Raw genomic sequence first — 19,173 nt, 5'->3', positions numbered from 1 at the left:
TTCTTTGCCTGCCACTTAACTCCACAGACACTACAGTTTTTCATCAGTTTATGCTTCCCCCATTGCCACCCTCAACAAACTGAACTGAGCCAATATTAGCTTCTAACATAGAACGTCTCACAAATATTCAGAAAGCAGGAGTTGTAAGATCATATAAAATGCTAACCAGGGTTTGGTCAGCTTAGTATTTGAGCTTTGGTTTTATACTACCTACTCAGCCTATAATAGTAACAAAATAAGAAATCAACTAGTTTTATATATATTTAACCAAGTTTGTTTTAATCAAGGCTTGTTAAATAAGTCAATTTTGGCAGAGTTCACACAACAACCTAAGCCCAAAACAAAGAAATGATGGGCACTTCTATATGGCCAAAGTAGCATTTTCTCAAACTTCAGAGTCATTTCTCAGTGGCCCACAATCATCCTTACTGCAGCCGTTGTGGGAACAGCCAAAGCCAACCAACTCTTCCTGCATCAGAGCAGTGAGAAGCTCAATACCCACCTCCTCACTGCTTGTGGTGATGAAATGAAAATAAAAATAAAAAATAAAAAGCAGCCAATTTGATTGAGACCCATAACCTATCACAATAAGCTACTGTGACACAGCTTAGAAGAGAGCGATGGAATGGGAAGTGGGGATTGGTGGCAGTTCCCACCAATGGGAAGAGAACCATGGAATGGGAAGTGGGGATTGGTGGCAGTTCCCACCAATGGGCAGGCACACCATGCCAGCCCCTTGGAGCTTAAGCAACTCAAGTCTCACAATGGAAGTTTTGCTCTTTAATTTTTTTGACAACAAAATTAGAAGCTCAGATCAGCTGCCCAAGGAAAAGAGTGTGTGGAAATCCAGATGGCTGTTTAGCCATGGCCTCACATGGAAGTGCAGTGTGTGAACCAGCCTGCAAAGGACTGGCAATTATACCCCAGTTTCTGTTACTCATTAAACGTTCAAATCAAGGAAGATGAATTTTTACTGGTATAATAAATGCAGCATTTGGTTTAAAACATAAAAACTGCAAATGCCACAATACTAATGACATACTTAACACTGAAACCCAAATTGTTATTTTCCTCCTCTATAGAGTTGCCAAAAACTTCATCTGAGGTAAAATTTCAAAATAATTTTGAGGGAATCACTTTAGGAAACTAACTGAAGAATTCTGAAGGGTTTTGAAAGAGCTTTAGCAAAACTAGTTGTTGTGTTTCAAAGCGTTTTGTTTATTTTTATCCCTGGATTTCACTCAAAGTAAAAGTTGAAGGAAATTTGGTGGTTAAGGAGAACTGTGCCAATTTAAATAAAGGCCTGTCTTGTCCAGCATCCTATTTAATGGTTATTGACCAGAAGGTCCATGGAAAGCCCACAAATAGGACATAAAGATAATGGCAGCCTCTGATTCTCTCCATTTTAGGAGAAACATAATTTCTAAGGAAATCAGAAGAGTTTCCTAAGACTTCCCGTTACACTCAGGAAGCTTCATCCTTCCACCCAACTGGGAGAACCAATGTGGGGTTGTGGTCAGAATGATGGACTGGATAAAGCCTATTTGATCAAGGATTATCCAGTGACTTTGCCCTGAAAGAAAGTGACTGGCTTAACGTATCTCACAGAATTTTTGAAAAGATAGAAATAAAGGATGACCTCCATATAAGATGCCTTGAGTTCCTTAGATTAAAGCTGAGATATAAATGTAAGAAATAAATATTAATAAGCACGACTAGAATTAAAAGCATCCTGGGGATTTGACCACACTATCTTACACAATATATATCTGTTCTGAGGTTTAAAGATTAGAGTCCTATAATGTAGGCATTACCCCATGGATTTACCATGGCTCCAGCATTTGCATGGCAGTGACAGCACTAGTATGCTTCAGACTTGATGGGGCATATGGGTGTTGTGCTGACATGAAGAGAAGCTCAGGTACGGCCTTGAAGTGCAGCTGTGCTGTAGGAAGGCAGATGCTAGCCAGGAGTGTTTGGCGTAGATGGAGGCAGCATTCGCATTGGCCAAACCTAGCATGCAGGTGTTGGGGACTAAAGCCCTAGGGGGAAACCTACCTCCTCAGTTGCTGGGGGACATGCTGCTGGTTTGAGCTGTAAAAGGAGAGAGAGAAAGAGAGGAAAGATGGAGAGACATGTTGTCACATTTGAGCCTGTGCTGCTTTGAGGCATCAAGGCAGAAAGTGCTTTTGGGGATTTGGTTGCTGGAGACAGACATTGCTGTGAGCGTGCTGGGCTGTTGGAGTGTGCCAGTGCTGGTTGCTGGCCTCAGAGGGGGAAGAGAGTGAAGATGTTGGCTGGCGGCTTCCCTGGGAGAGAAGCAAAAGCCCAGACAGAGGGACGCGCTTCACACAAAACCCAAGACAGACGGGGATGGAGGAAGTTGCTGCCTGTACACAGATTCCTTTTTTTTTTTTTAAAAAGAACTTTATTAAATTTCAACAAAGAGTAAAATATAGGAAAATAAAGAAAAAAGGAAAAGAAGATAGAAAAAAGGAAAGAATCAGAAAAGGAGTGAAGTTTAAAGTACAAGAAAAGTGAAGAGGAAAAAAAAGGATAACTTCCAACTTTCTTTGGTACAGGCACAAATATATAATACATTCACCTTTTGCTCTAATGTTTAAAGTGATACAAATATATCTAAAAGGATAAAAAATGTAAATAAAATTAGTACAAAGTATTTCTGTAATTAAATCAGTCATCAAACCCCAAAATTAAAGTTTCATTTCTTTCAGTTTCAAGCAAAAAGTTCAAAGTGGTTTTCAAGTAGAAACAAAGCCAGTCAAAGTCTTTTCTTTAACCAGAGCAGTCAGTTTCTCCATCTCTTCCTTCCATTCATTTCACTATCCATTCTTCAGCTGTAGGCATTTGTAAATCCTCCATTTCTGCGCATATAAGAGTCTCACTGCTGTTATCATACAAAGAAATAAAGTTCCATGTTTTCTTTCAATCTGTTTATCCATCATATCTAAACGAAAAGCCTCTGGTTTCAGTTGTACATCCATTTTTAAAGGCCTGTACACAGATTCCTGGAGCCTTTGGGGAACCCCAGTCCCAATGGCTGGGCAGAAGTCCCAGAGGGAGGTGCATCATGCACCGTCTATGCAGAGGGACAGCTGTTGAGGTCCAAAAAAGCATGAGGAAAGTACACTCCAAACTGCATCAGCCAATTTCCTTCTTATCTCTCTCTTAGTGAAAAGTTGAGCAGGAGGGAGGGGGAGAAAAGCAGAGAGATGTAGCTATGCAACAGAGCAGGTAGTTGCTTGCAAATAGCCCTGGGACAGAGGTAGAGAGTTAGAAACTGGGAAGTTTGCAAACTCTGCTGTAAATAGCTGTTTTTCCCCTTAATTCCTGTAAATAGACTTTGTACAAAACAAAAAAAGCCTCCACCATCTCTGCCTCTGTAAAGCAATTCATTCATTCATTCATTCATTCATTCATTCATTCATTCATTCATTCATTCATTCAATTTATACAGCCACCCATCTCAGACCAATGGCTCTGGACGACTAACAATAAAAACAGTCAACACTTAAAAACAGTACAAAAAATTAAATATAAATATAAATACAGCCAAGAGATCTTTAAAAACCATCAGTATCAGCGCAACTATGAAATGGGGCCCATCGCAAACTTGGGGCCCCAGGGCTGGGCATAAAGCCAGGTCTTCAAGGTCTTCTGAAAAGCCAAAAAGGTCAGAGCCATCCTAATCTCAGGAGGGAGGATGTTCCAGAGGGCAGGAGCCACAATGGAAAAGGCATATCTCCTGGTCCCCGCCAGCCAACATTCCTTGACCATCTTAAAGGCTCAATTGTCCTTCTTAAAGGCACGCACACTCCGGTTATAAAAGAACTCTCAATCATTCTTATTTCTGAGCAACCTTAAAGAACTTCCCCACCCCACCCCCTTCCACTTTAAGTACAGTTGGAGTGTGCATTCTGGGCTGTTTTCTTCCCACATACCCATCCTGCCAGCACACGTTCTTCTCATGGAGAAGAAATTGGTGGTACTTCAGGCTGGCTAACGGTGCCATGGACCCTTTCCTTTCTCCAGTGATCCTGAGAAGTTTCTAACCTCCAAAGTTAGACCCCTTTCCTATCCTTTGACGTAGCCATTTCCCCCCAGAGTTGCAGTTCAGAGAGAGATCTCAGCACATTGTTACATACATTTAGAAGGTGCCATCAGTTAGGAGTTCATGAAGGAAAGGCATACTGGCTTTACAGGACCTTGAAAAGGGTGTACTTCACAAACAGGTTGTGGTGCAGTTATTCCCATGTTTTGAGAAATGTAGGCAGAGTGATTTCTGTGTAGACAAGTATAGGAACGTAAGCAGCTTTTATATTTATAGTAATAGTAATATAGCCATTCACCTTTCATCACTGAGCTTTAAATTCCCTATTATTATCTTTCTGTAAAACCCAGCAAGATTACAAATGATTGTAAATAGTGTCAAGCTAGCTTTGAACTGTTTAATGCAAATGAACTGTTAGACTCTATATTGCCATCAGTAGGCATAAGATCCTGCCTCTTGTTAACAAAAAAATCAGGACAGATAACCACTGAGCTGGGATACAGTCTTAAGCGTTCCTTGAGAAAAGGCAAACTGAATCACGTTTAGCTATTAGCTTCTGTCTGCGGAGAGGATGGATGTTAGTTTATTCCAAGTTTCTGGAGAAGGAAACTGGAGAGGGCGGTGATAGTCATGGACTTTTGAAAGGACTTTTTTTTTTATTTTAAAGTGTCTTATTCTAGAGCTCAACTGTGCACAATGTTAATGAATAATGCACAGCCCTGGTGTCAAAAATATACAACTTTATAATGCTCAGTATGTATATAATTCCTACATTTTCTTTATGTGCACTAGTAAAATTAGGCAAAGAGAGGATCTCCAAGATTCAAGGATTCCTGGACTCTCAGGGCATAAAGGCATAAATCAGCTCTGCATGGGGTTGTTCCCATGTTGCACTTACAACGTCTAGAGCAACAAGTCATTTTGTTCCTACTCTGTCAGGTCTCCAGGTGTAGCACTTTCTTCTTCTTATACAGTACCAGTGAATAGAGCCAGCTGCTTAAATGGGCAAAAGTAATTGTGTGGTTTGGACACCGTTGGGACAGGGGCCTCAGTGTAAGACTAGGTACATTAGCAATGGCTTCTTGCATGTTCCAAGATAGTTTAATCCTATCCAGGAACTGAGGCTGAATGTGTAGTAGTCCAATTACATGGTTGATGATTTTGCTGTTTTTCTCTGTGGGAGAAGAGCAGTAAAGAGAATAAAAATCTGGTTTTTGCAAACAGATTATCAGAGGAATTTCTCATCCTGCTAGTGATATGAAACCCATGCTTGTTTTTTTAACAGAATCAGAGCAATTAAATGAAATTGTTTTGTCACAATTATTTGCAGTTGTCTCTTTTATGATTTCAGATTTAAGGTATAAAACTAAAAACACATCTGCTTCAAATCAAGCAAGCAAGTAAATATGTGCAGAAATTAAGCTATATTCCTTTCCTTCCTCCACTTGCATTTAGTTTAGCCTACTTACCATTTCCATTGAACTACAGACTGCAGGATATCTTAATTCTTCCTCAACGTTTCACATTCTAGTAAAAACTAGGGTGAGTTTTAATCTGAATAGATGCTAATAGTAATGTCCTTGGGTTTCTATAGTTCTTTACATGGAGTACTATTGGAGCCATTATTCTCATTAGACTAAATTTAAATATAGAAGCTGCGAAACAAAAGATATGAAAGCACTTTCATCTAATTTAAGGCTACCTGCCTTTGAAGCAGCCATTTAGAAAACCGTCATCGTCAATATAAATCTAGATTTAGGATGACTTGATTTCAGAAAGTAGAAAAAGACAGGGCAGGATGACAGAAGAAACAGGATTGTAAATAGTTATTTGTGCTTTCTATATAAAGTGCTGTGGCCTCTGATGAAATATAAAAAGGTAAAGTCTTCCTTGGGCTGAGTTTGATTCCTGGTGACTGTATGGAGTTTAAATAGTTGGAAGTACAGATTGTAAAGTGAACTAGTCCATTGGCAGTTAATTGTAAGAAAGTAAATGCATTTCTAGAAAAAAAGGATTCACTGTTTTTGTTGATAAGGGTGTGCAGGGACATTATGCAGTAGCTAAGAAAACAATTACAAGGACTATCAATCCTCATGCTTTAGGATATTTACTGAATACCAGTTCAGGTAAAGAAACACATTTCTTCTTTAAGTGTACACTTAAAGTCTGTCACTGAAATTATGTCCAGCATTGGCCGCTGTTGGGAGTAAAGTGAAACCAGTGATCTGTTTCTTCTAATCTAAGCCTGGGAAGAAATTAGTACCCCTATTTTCTAGTTTGTATGTGTGAAAGGGGGTATTTTAGCACCCACTATGAAAGACATTACCCTCCAGATTTACAGATCACAACATTCCTATTTAATTGCCACAACCTATTGACTCCAGAGTGGGGAAAAAAAAGCTTAGCACGAGTGACACTACTTTCCCTTTTTACAGAACCAGAAGGATGTTAGAAGAATAGGGCTACTATATCTAGGTTGCAGAAGTCCAGATGACAAAGCAAAGTGTGTATTGTGCATAAAAATCAGGCACCGTTTCAATTGTACCATCGTGACCAACATTTTGACTATTTTAACCACACCCTGCAGTTACCCTTGCCAGAGACCTTTTGACCAACATGATGTTCTTACAGTAACTAGCCTAACAGCATTGAGAAGGCCACATGCAGGATGTGAGTACAATAGAATCATCCTACTTGTTCACCAGCAACTAGTATTAAGACACACAATTCTTGATTATTGGAAGTAATATATAGTTATTATTGTTTTGTGGGCATTGGTAGCTTTATCCTTTGTCTTAGAGCTGGAAAGGATCTAGGAGTGTTTCCAGTTAATGCTTGTCAGCCTTACCAGGTAGATAAGACAGGAAACATGACCAGATGGGCTAATTCTACTTTATTGTAAGGCTACATACACAGAATCTTGCAAGTCTGAAAGTACAATTCTCCCCGTTTCCTTTACACCCCAAGAAATTAGGGAGGGTCTCTTCTGAGCCTCTTGCCCTGCCCACTATCCAGCCACGGACTATGCTGTCTCTTATCTGACCATTCCCTAGGCAGCGTCTCTGTACCCAGTCCCCCAAGGTCATTCCCACATACAATTACTTGCTTAGTTACCATACACAAGGGCATGGAATTCTATCTAGGCAATTGAACAGGATAGGCTTCTCCAGTAGTCTGCTTGATTTCTGTGATGACTGTGGAGGAAAGCAAACCACTTCTTCCAGGTCTAGCATAGCAGCCAAGAATTGGGATGGAGTCCAAATTCTCTGATAGCCTGGTATTTTTTCAGATTTGTAACTTTTCTGTATATATGTAGAAGGCTACTTGAATGTTGAGACAATTATCTGGCTTCAGGGCAATCAGAATCACTAGGGAACCTGCCTAAATAGGGAAAGAAGTCTTAACGTGTCCCAAGTATCCTAGACATCTAGGCAAACTTGCAGCAGACTGTGCTTGGGGTAAAATAGCCAGAGAGAAAATTTCAAAAATATTTAGCACTAGAGTTCCAGAAAAAGTTTGGGCAGCTTGAAGTTTTATGGCAAGAATCAACAAGTCTTTCATAGACCAACATTGCTCCAGAACCTTACCAATTGCCTTCCAACATTGGCAGTTTCTGAGCCTGCCCAGGTTCTGGCTTCCTTTAGCCAGTAGCTGCTAGGTAGTGCTTGTAGTGTAGTTTTGTCCTCCTGTGCTTTCCTGTCTTTTCAGAGTCTGATGTTTTTGAGGGTTAGAAAAGAGGCCTTCTGCTCTGGGTCAGAGTCCACTGGGTCCAAGTAAGAAATGGTAGAGTTTGTTGCTGGTGCAGCATCACTGCCAAAACTGACAGCACAGGCCTGCTTTTTGGGAAGCCTCCATCTGGTCCTTTCCTCAATTGAGGAGGATTGTTGAGACCTGGACATGATAATAATGAAACAATGATATTCATTGCCCAGAGGGTTTGTTGATGGCCACCTTAGGTATTGTTTAAAGGTTATGGGACACATTAATAAAAAAATAAGACTACCACAATAGCTAGCGGTCATGATGTTTATAAGCCACCTTTAGAATCAGAAGTGATATGTCTCTAAATTTTAATCCCTGAGGGTTTAGTGGAGAGTTTATTATTATTAAGACTATTGTCTTTGTGTCTTCCTTGTAGACTTTCCATAGCCATCTTACTGGTTACAATGACAAACTGGGGGCCTAGATAGGTCTTTGGTTTGTCCCAGCAGGACTTTCCTTATCTATTTTAGATGAATCCTTGCAGAAAAATTGAAGCACTGATAGAAGGACACGGGTTTTTAAAAAGGTATATCTTAATCAGGGATAAATTAGTGCAGCAAATACAAATTCATCAGGAGAGAAGAAGATGTGATGGTTTTACAAGACTGGTAACTATGATCTTATATTTGCATGTTTGTGAGATGGGCAGCTATATAAATATGCTAAATAAATAAATGCTAAATATGCTAAATATTTGGAAAAACTAAGACAAGCAAATAAATACAAAAGTATATTTTTGTACTAGTTGCTCTGAAAATATTGCCTACTATTTTTATGCAAAGTCAATCAAAACAAATGTGAACAACAGAGGGGAAGGATAGGTTGTAATTAAAATACATGCTATTTGTTTTCCATGTAATCTGTTATGAATGTTCATTAAAAAAAAAAAAAAAACGAATTCTGCTCATTTAACCTTCCTCTCTTGCAGTACATTGGAGCTGATGTATTCAGAATGTAATGATAAAAATGGTGCGTCTGTGTGTATGTAATCGTGTGTGGGTGTGGAAGAGATTCAGAAGGATTTTTCTCATAGCTATATCTGTATTTTTCTTGTTGAATCTTGTTGATTTGCATTTATACTGGTCTATGTTTTACATTATTTGTATCAACATCCTTACTACCATCTTCACAAAAGCAATGATTTGGTTATTTTAGAGTAGCAGACAAAGTAATTCATGTAAACAGCTGATTCAGTGGTAAAAATTCTTCCCAGATGATAGCACTTTACCCTGTATCTGATGTATCCATAACTGAAACACCTTTCCATGGAATTATTTCTTTCATCTATAAATATGAATATTTTGTGTACATGATTTTTTCTTTCTACCTATGAAGGAATATGCTGTCATGTGATTTTCTCACCTACAGTCTAATGGTACAATCTAAGAGCAATTGTATTATTTCAGCAACTGTTTGTGCACTGAATTGGTATGGTCTTATTGCTTATCGCTATTGTACACTCTGACAGTTTTTTTTTTTTAAACAAAGATTTCCACTCTGCTAGAACTGAGGATTAATTATATTGTTTGTAAATGAGATATTTTTCCCTTGACTTTATTTCTTCCTTTCACCTGGTTTGAGTGTGTCAGCATGATGGTGATCCTACTGAACTGTGTCACACTTGGAATGTATCAGCCCTGTGATGATATGGATTGCCTCTCTAACAGATGTAAAATTTTGCAAGTAAGTAGTTCCCTTTCTATGATGGTAATATGTGACCTTCTGGTTGACGTCTTGACATGTATTCCCATGAATTTGCTATTTACTATGTTAGGCGAACTAAGGTCATCAGCAAAAGCCTGTGGAAACAAGGTCCATAACAAGCCAGCACTTTTTAAACAATCTGTCAAAATGTCAAACTTGCTCTTCTGTCTATTCATACATCTGCTTCTGTGTTTCCTTACATAAGATTAGACTATATCATTGGGAGTATGAAAAAGTATTCACTCCCTTTCAGATTTTCCAAATGTAAACATCTCTGCCACTTAAGATTATTAAAGCTTCATGTGGATCCTGATGATATATAGAGTCTGACACAGCAAATAGCACCAAAGCGAGGTGCTTGGTTCACTTGTTTCATAAACAAAGCCAAAAGAAATTTCTGAAGATCTCCATTAAAAAGTGGTTGGTGCCCAATGTCTGGAAAAGGTTACAAAACCATTTCTAAAACTCTGGGGCTCCATCAAACCACAGTCAGACATACTCTTGAAACAGAGAAGATTTGGGACAAGAGTGAATCTTCCCAAGGGTGGATGACCTGTCAAAATCACTCAAAGAGTACAACATAAAATCATGTTGATTGACTCCCAGAGTCTTCAGTAATAGGCGACATACAAATAAAGTAAATACATTCAGAAAGTCCCACAGAACTCTTGAACAACACATAAGGGTCTGCAGGTCTCTATTACCTTGGCTAAACTAATTACTTTCATGACTCCACCATCAGAAAATTACTGGGTATATTACGGTTCATGGGAGAGTAGCAATGAAGAAGTCATTCCTCACTAAGAAGAATGTTGATGCTTGTTTCAAGTTTGCCAAAAAGCACCTGGATGAACCTCCAGATGTCTGGAGGAATATTCTATGGACACATGAGTCAAAAGTGGAATCCTTCAGTCTCTGTGGATGCCATTTTGTCTGAAAGCAATAAACACTGCATTCCATAATAAGAACCTAATACCATCTATGAAGCAGGAGGTGGAAGTTTTGTGGTTGGGGTTACTTTGCTGCCTCAGGTCCTGGATAACTTGTCATCATTTAAGGAAGCATGAATTCTGCTTTGTAACAGATAATTATATAGGAAAGTTTTTACCCATCATTTAAAGGGCATGTGGGTACTGCAGCAAGATAGTGATACCAAGCATACAAGCTCATGTACAAGAGAATCGATGAAGAACAAATTCAGCATTTTGGCATGGCTAGGTCAAAGAAGAGCATTTTGGAATGGCCGGACCCAAATCACATACAAATGATTTGGCAAGACTTAAAACCAGCAGTTCATACTAGAAAAATCCTCAAATATTATTACTGAGTCGAAGTGGTTTGCTATGAATAATAGGAAAACATTCCTGTAAACCAATGCGAGAGAGATGGGAGTTGACTCTGTTTATGAAATAAATGTAACAAGTACCAAATCTTTGCATTACTTGTTCACTCAGCCTCTCTTATATATAAGTAATATATATAAATGTATAAAAATTCCCCTGTCATTTTTTGTTAGGGAACCAGGTAGACTTTTCTTGAAAGAGATTCAGTGGAAGGATTTGTGGGAATGATAGAATAGGCCCCTTTCTCTGTTAGCCACCTGCAACATCTCTGAGTGGCAGTGCCTCTAAAAGGGCCTTCAAAGATTATCTTAATAATTCATTAAGAATATATGGAAAATCATGTCCATGCAGGTCATATGCCTATTCAAAAACTGTAGTTAAAATACATTTAAATCTGCCTCTTTTTTTTCTTATGGACATTTTAGGTGTTTGATGACTTCATCTTTATCTTCTTTGCTATGGAAATGGTGCTGAAGATGGTGGCCCTGGGGATATTTGGCAAGAAATGCTACCTTGGAGACACCTGGAACCGCCTGGATTTCTTCATCGTTATGGCTGGGTAAGTGTTTCCGTTTTTTACCTCCTCAAAAATACACTAATAGATACAGAATTGGGCACTGCCTGTAAACATAATTTGTACATAACTGTAAGGAATGGTTACATTCTCTCATGTTAAAAATTAAAAAGTGAATTGAAAGCATAGCCCCCATACGCTGGAAGGTCAACAAGACTGCTAAGAAAACGTAATGCAAATGAAAAAGTTCATCAGCACATCATAGTCTTTCAGCCGTAGTTTCTTATTCATATGTTGGGAAACATAATGGCCTTCCTTACATTGCTTGGGAAAGACAAACACTAAAGACTGGTTAACGTCAGTGAAAGTTGGTTGTGAAGAGCTTGTATTGCAATGTTTCTCTAAGTAGAGCACACATGGAAACATACTGTAGCTTTAGAATTCCATACAGTATATAGGTCCCCTTCAGGCATAGTATGGGTACTTACTAGAATCCCCTGCTTAGCGCATGAAACTAAATTAAAATGTTCCTAGTGGGTATCTATCCAATTTCTATTTTAATACTTTTACAGAAATGATGTCTACAATTTCGGTAAATAATTAATACCAGTATCAAACTGTTTTGACTATTATAAAGTTTTTCCTAATATTCAGCTAAAACACCTCCCTGAAACTTCACCAGAGTGTGTCCTGCACTCTGAAACAAGGAAAAGGTAATGAGCCCCTTCTGTGTGTGCACGTGTGTGTTATGAGCTACTAGGAAGCTAATTTACGCATCACTAGTGAACAGCTTTTTCCAAAGATTTACAAAGGCTGTTGTTCAGGCTGAATCTCCTGATGCTTCATATGACCAGTTGCAGGGTTCTTAGCCCATATGCACAAGGCTTCCCACTTCAGCATGGATTTAAGGGGGGGAAAACAGAAAGGAAGGTGCTTAGAAGTCCCAAAATATAGGCCTTACCACCATTTTGTGAACAACTTGAAAACACAAGGGAATGATGTACAATTCTGCATACGGGAAAAAATAATCCTTAAATATAAAAAACAATTTATTGTGAAATGAGGAATATAAGAGAAACAAGAGAAGGCAACAATCACATAGACAGAATTCCAAAAAAACAAAACAAAACTAATTATATAGTGCCAGCTTAAATAATATCTTAAGATTCCAAACATGTTCAGACATCGTTGCAAAAAGGCAGGTTTGAACGAGATTATCTGGATCGTCTGTTTGGATGTGGTTAGGCAGGCCCTTCTTGCTCCTTTGTATTTGTTCTTCCTATCAAGCAATATCCTCACAATTTTATAAAATGTTGAGGACAAGTGAAAGGCACCTTTTGGGAGTGATTATTGCTTTTCCCATTCAAGCAAATTGTTCCACCCATGATATAATATGACTCTAGCTGGCAAACCATAGAATTACCTGGTGGCTCAATCCATTTCCCAATCATAATTTGCTTCAGTAATAAAGCACTGACTAATGTTTTCCCAATAATGCCACTGTATTGAAGCCTGTCAGCATTGCCTGTCAGTGTACCAGATGTTTGAGGTGGCACTGTTGTTCTAGGTCAAAAGGTAGTGTGTGATATAATGGAGAATAGAGTTACTTCTTATGATTAGAAACTAAATGTCTATTAATGCATCTTAAAATTGTGTTTGTCTTTTTCACATCCATTTCACAATGTTGACTTATATTCAGCTTGTGGTCAATTACAAATTCTTTTTTACCTATGCCATTAGTATACCAGTTATCCCTTGTGCATTTGATTTCTTTTCCTAAGTGAAGAACTCTGTATTTGTCTCTGTAAAATTCCACTTTTCTTTTGAGCCCACTTTCCTAATTTATCAAAATCATTTCGAATTTTGTTTCCATCCTCTAGAATATTAATAACCATCCAATTTAGTTTTGTATCATCAGCAAATTTGATAAGTAGCTGGTACAAAGTTGGTACAAAGCATAGGAACAGAGCCGCGCTTTCATGATCAGTTCAGTGCTGTTTCTTTTTACAGAGTTTGGCATTAAGGGCATACTTCTTATTAAAAGCAAAGCATTGTGATTCTGTCTTTACTTTCTGATGGCCCTTCTAAGCACACCTCAGGGACAAGGTGACATTTAAGTGCTCAAACAGCAGAGTTGCTGTATTAAAGCTGCAGTATCCACTTCCTCTATCTAGCAAGCTAAGCGAGGCGCACACAGGGATTTGCAAGTCAAATATCTGGTGCACTTTCACAGTTTACACTTGTGGTCACAATTTTACAGAATGGTTTCATTATAAAATAAACATTTGCCCTACCAACTCTTTTTCTCAGTACAGAGAATAATCATTTATCATTCTTATCTGGAATTTACAATCTGAACTGGCAATGGGTTCGAGATTAGTAAGCAGAAAACACCTCTGTAAAAATGGTATTTTCTATAGCAAGGAATAGCAATGCCATTTCCATGTTTGTATTCATTCCATTAAGTCAGCACAGAATTGTCACTTGGCTTATTTTAGATCAGTGTAGATTCTTTATTACCATCTAGAAGCTTTTATTGTCCTCATTGTTTAATCCAGCCAGAATGTTTACTGCTGGCCAATTTTAAATGTCATACTATCTAATTAATTATCTTGTGCAAATGAGAAAATTCTTTTCCCTTTGAGAGATGTGCCAGTCCTAACTCTGAATCCTGTCATTTGTGTATATAAGCATGCATTTCCATTAGATTAAGCAATGGAAAATGCCTCAGTTTATAACTAAGGATATAAAGGAGCATGATGTCTTCCTTTCAGCGCAGAACTCCCATATCCTCTAAAACAGGGAGTCCATTACCATTACTCACTCTCATCTAGGAGAGTCTCATAAAGTTTGTATGTATTTGGGGGAAAAAAAACTTTGTAAAGGATCTATAGCTCAAATGCAAGCTGAGAGTAAAAGCAGTAGCAAGTGGCAGATTTACTTGCTGATTTCATTTCTGGGGAATTATTATTATTATTATAGCAATGTAGGATGCTGCCCTTCAAAACAGTTTACAGCACAACAGATTTACTGAGGAAGTTACTCAAAACAAAACTCACACATAGTAATCTCAGTGTAACATTCAATGTAAAACATATATTATTTAAAATGTTCAGAATCAAGTTCAGTATCTTTGACAGTTGCCAAAACAAATGTATAGGTATGTGCACACCAATAGTTGACCTATATTCCAGAACACAACTTGCCTCTTATGCCAGTTAGAGAAAAAAAAATGGCATAATAAATCAGCACCGTGTTGGCAAGGCATTAGCTTTATCCAGTAAATTGTGCCTGTCTACTCAAACCATTCAATCTGCTGCTATCTCACAGGGAGGAGATAGTTTAACATCCTTCTTCTAGAAGACAGTTCCAAACTCAGCTGCCCTAACATCTACTAGGAAAAGAGATGCATATGATCCTGCCACCATACAATGGGAACAGTACATAAATGTACCTGACTAGCTTGCAAACTGTAATGCCATCACAAAGACATATTGTATGTTGGGAAAGGCTGTGCTGTGCATCTACCCAGGTAGGCAAGGCGGCAAACACTCATGCTAGAGATTACGCTGATATAGTCACAGTAAAAAGGAAATTCTCAAAATGCATTCTATTCATTGCAAAATGGTTGACGTGGCAAAAAAAGAAAAAAGACCATAGAGAAACACAGAATATAGACATGCTTCTGTTCAATGCACTTGAATGAGCAGTAATCTATTTTGTCACACTGCAGATTTCATCCCCCCTCCCCCCGTTCCTAATTCCAGCATTAATTCATGGGGTTTTTTGGAGGGGGGGTTGTCCTAATTTTACCTAACATTAAATTTTGTGGAATATATTAAGTTTAGTCAAAGTTTTATCCAAAGTTGTGATTCATGTAAGTTACTTAGAGATAAACTCACACGCTGAATTTAACAAACTGATAGCATTTTGTAAATCCCCCCAAACACCCAACATTTACTCTATCCAAGCTTCTATTAAACTAGGATACAATTCTCCCTTCCCCACAATACCGTATTGTATGGAAAGGATGATTGTATCCAGGTTTAATAGAAGTTGGATAGAACAACTGCCTTTCAGGTTGGTGCTGATGTTTCCTTTCACTGCAGTGAAGCGAAGTGATATATGTCTAGAATTTTTTCAAAAGGAACTCCCTTGCATGAAGTTCTGAGATTTCTGTCTTTTCAGTCCATCAACTGTACCTTAAATCCTTTCTACTTCCTGGCAAACAGCTCGTGGGAATTCCCATTTATTGCCACCAAATTCCTTGAATCTAGTAAGATAGTGTTCTCCATATGTAGCCTGGAGTGGGAATACTCCCTTATTTTTATACCAGAAGGATTCCTTCTCCTTTCCTTTCCTTCCCCTTTCATAAGCATAATGTAAGCAGGCTTTGGGTATTTCCACATTACTGCAGTGTTTACTCCTTAGTCCTTCAAAACCAGTTTGGAAGCAACCCACGTTTGCTTTCATTGCTGCTAGCTTTGGAATACAGGGAACATGTTGAGATCACCATGAGTCCCTCAGTCTAGCACACGTCATTCAGTCAGCACCCCAACCCCTGAGCAAATGCAGGTCCCTGCTCAACACAAAAAGAAGAAAAATTAAATTGTTAGAACCCTTAGTTTTCAGTACCTCTTATGTATAGTTGTGTGGTCATTTGCTGAAAAAATAAGATTTTTGGCACAAGGAGAAAGCTTTCTGACTGTGGAGTTGCTATTCTTCTGTGAAATCATCATTCTCACTTCATATAAATGCCTACAGCAGTAGAATGACACCATGATTTAACAGTTGCAACTGGGGGGTTCCAGTGTAGAAGCCTAGCATCCCATTTATAGAGCCTAGTGTGTGCACTTATTTCCTAGTTCCCCAAATCCAGAAATGAAATGCTTAGCCTCCACACTGGATTGTTGTTATTTAAGTGACTGAAAACTGGAGAGGGGGGAGTCACCACTGAATTAAGGGAGACTTCTCTTAACATGAACAATCATATAACCATGGCAGTCCCTCCTTCACACTTCTAGAGAGTCCTGTGCTGAAAGTGTAGCAGAAAGAGAGATGTGGCTGCTACTGATTGAGAGGGGCACCTAAAAGTTGCTGACAGGTACCAGGAGGTGGCAGGTTGAGGCATATTTCCCACCAATGAGATAATGAGCTTTTCAGAACAATAGCTGATACCAGCTTTAGCACTGATTTTGCTAAACCACTACAGAGCTGGCAAAACCCTGATTCAGGGTTCCAAATGAGCGAGAACAGAGAGGCCTGGAGATGATCTCAAAGTGGCACAAAGTCCTTGGATGGAGGAGCCTTCTGTCTGTCTGTCTGTCTACTCTCCACATTTAGGAACTATTCCACCAGTAAAAGGTACAATTCCAGAAGACTGAAGCACATTTGCATTTGGTAATGCGTTGGAATTGCAGTCATCCCAAAGAGCCTTCATAAAAGCAAAGTCCGAGAGAAAGGTAATGGGCTATAAATACTGTGAAACAGACAAATATTCTGTTCTCCATGGGGAATAGAATATCGAGAGGAAATACTGTCAGGGTTGGGGAATGTGTTGTGGGTCTCATGAGTGAATCAGATATCATGGAAATTTCTCTCAAGATGATTCTGATCATCTGGAAAAAGCCACCTAATTGGCCCCCCATTTATGACTCCATCATTCCACCGATAGGCAATTTCTGAGGAGCTGCAAACTGCAACTTAGCCTCCTAACTTTTCTGAGAGCTGCAGGGGGATATCCAAAGATGCCCTGACATCTCTAGAAAGGTTATGGCTGAAATTTTTTGGCCTTTTTTTCTGCTGAGATGAGGTTTAAGGGGATGGGAGTGAGAGGTCTCAGGGACAGCAGAAATAGGTCTAACAAATATTATGCTAAAGCTTCCACGGTGATTCAAAAACCTGCATCTTTCTTTGATTATAATGTGAGCATCTAGTAGAAAAATTAAGCAAAAAAAGGAAAATAATTTGTATAATCCCAGACATTATAGTCACCAATTCTGGGCTCATAAGATAAGGTAGGCTATAAATCTTCAATAAAATAACATTAGCGCCTGCACAGTAGCAGGCATGCCTATTTTGTTTACTGAAGTATATTTCTTCCCTTATCTCCCCCCATTTGCAAATTCCAAGAGTTACAATTTTCCTTAAGTAAATTCCACCGCCTGCTTCTTGCCCTCCTCACCTTCACTTCCCAGGCAATTTAGCTGTTTCGGGAGGAAGACTCCACTGTCACCTAAAAATGTACAGTTGCCATAGCAATGAGAATTGTCATCACTATATCTATATTCCCTCTTCTCCTTCCCAGATTAAGGAGTGACTTTTAAAATAAAAGGCCACAAATCAATACTTTTCTTCTTTGCTGTCTCCCTTAAGAAATCAGACACCTCCCAAAACAAAAGCATATTTTTTGCTGGGCTGAATAAAACATATAAGCACACAAAGAAGCCATATCTCTGCTCTGCTGAATTCCCATTTCTTTAGCATCTCTCTAGTTAGATTAGATAGCAAGTAGCCAGGTGTCTAATGTGGCCAGTGTTTGGCAGCAGTTGTTGAAGCATAGGGCTGTTCTCCCTTTCATTGGTTTACAGCAGGGATGTCTACAAAGTATGGTAAAGAAAACAGAAAAAAAAAAATCAAGATGGCAGCTGGAATGGTGCATACAAAGCTCTGCCTATTTTTGATGTGTACACCCAACTCAGTCAAGATGACTCTGGGAGGCTTACAGAAAAGGCAACAAAATCTAATGAAAATAATATAGAACCACCATACAAAAACCAATAAACAATAATGAAACAATAAAACAACAACATTGTGATGCAGACAGAAATAACCCCACCATCGTGTGACTGGGACTCACAAGCCAAAGGCCCTGGGAAAGCACCAAGTCTTGACAGCCTTACTGAAGGCCAGCAGGGTAAGTGTCAACCATTTGTCAGGAAGAAGGTCCTTCCATATTTCCTCTTTATCCTCTTTCCTGGAAATGCGATTCACACAGTCTTATCAAGGCGAGTGAGTGGGATTGGCTCTCCCAGGTATCTTCAAAAAGCTTTGGCATCCAAGGGTCTCTAACTTTTATACCTAACAGATTGATACAATTTGTTTTATAACTGACTCTAACCCTACCCCTATCCTGAAGAGGTCAGTAGATTTTCTCTAAGGAGACTTAAAAATGAGAAGAGTTTCAGTTGCACAATTGTGGTTGCCATCTTGACTCTTTTTCCATACTCTGGGGACACCCCAGATTGGGGTATGTTCTCCTAAAAATATAGTTGTCTTTTCAAGAACTGACCTGCACTGGAATGTACCTGCTGAGCCAGTTTTAACTTAAGGAGATTCTTTTCACAAAGTAGTTGAGAAGTAAAACTTCAACATTTAAAATTAAGTGTCCTAAATCTTAAGCCTTTAAGATTAAGAGTACAGTACTAAATTGCTTGTCAGTTTTGTAATGGTAGGCCTGTGATTAAGAGATTGAGGAGAGTGAGAAAGTCAATGCTTTGGAAAAATATATGAGCTCCAATTTCTTTTCCATCTGACTTCATTTGGTTTGCTGTTTAAATCTGTTCTCCCATCATGATTATTATTATTTATTGGAAATTTTAGATTCTGGAGCTAATGATCTTATTCTTGACTTAATATTTCTTCTCTGTAAATGGTAATTGCATGTCTTTATTACTTCAACATACCCATATGTTGAAGTAGACCCATAGTCTTGGAAGACTTCCAGAGTATGTGACTAAGTGAAATCCAGGACCGCTATCCCAAAGTCCTCTCTAACA

At 38.7% G+C, this 19,173-nt stretch overlaps 1 protein-coding gene across 2 annotated transcripts in view; it reads left to right on the top strand.

Annotated features, from left to right (window-relative positions):
* The window catches only part of CACNA1I (calcium voltage-gated channel subunit alpha1 I), a 297,225-nt gene that overhangs the window by 126,925 nt on the left and 151,127 nt on the right, over positions 1 to 19,173 (top strand). The window contains exons 2-3 of one of the 2 annotated variants that reach the window (XM_088141549.1): positions 9,406 to 9,517; positions 11,307 to 11,440. In XM_088141549.1, coding sequence (XP_087997675.1) covers positions 9,406 to 9,517; positions 11,307 to 11,440 — 246 coding nt within the window. Of the gene's footprint in view, positions 1 to 9,405; positions 9,518 to 11,306; positions 11,441 to 19,173 lie in introns of those variants that run through there. The other variant, XM_088141550.1, reaches the window with a different exon arrangement.

Source organism: Python bivittatus, unplaced genomic scaffold (genome assembly GCF_059951505.1).
Source record: "Python bivittatus isolate LINGU-HERP-01145 unplaced genomic scaffold, Pbiv_v1 ctg000330_np1212, whole genome shotgun sequence".
Classification (NCBI taxonomy): Eukaryota; Metazoa; Chordata; class Lepidosauria; order Squamata; family Pythonidae; genus Python; species Python bivittatus.
This window is presented reverse-complemented; position numbering and strand designations above follow the sequence as displayed.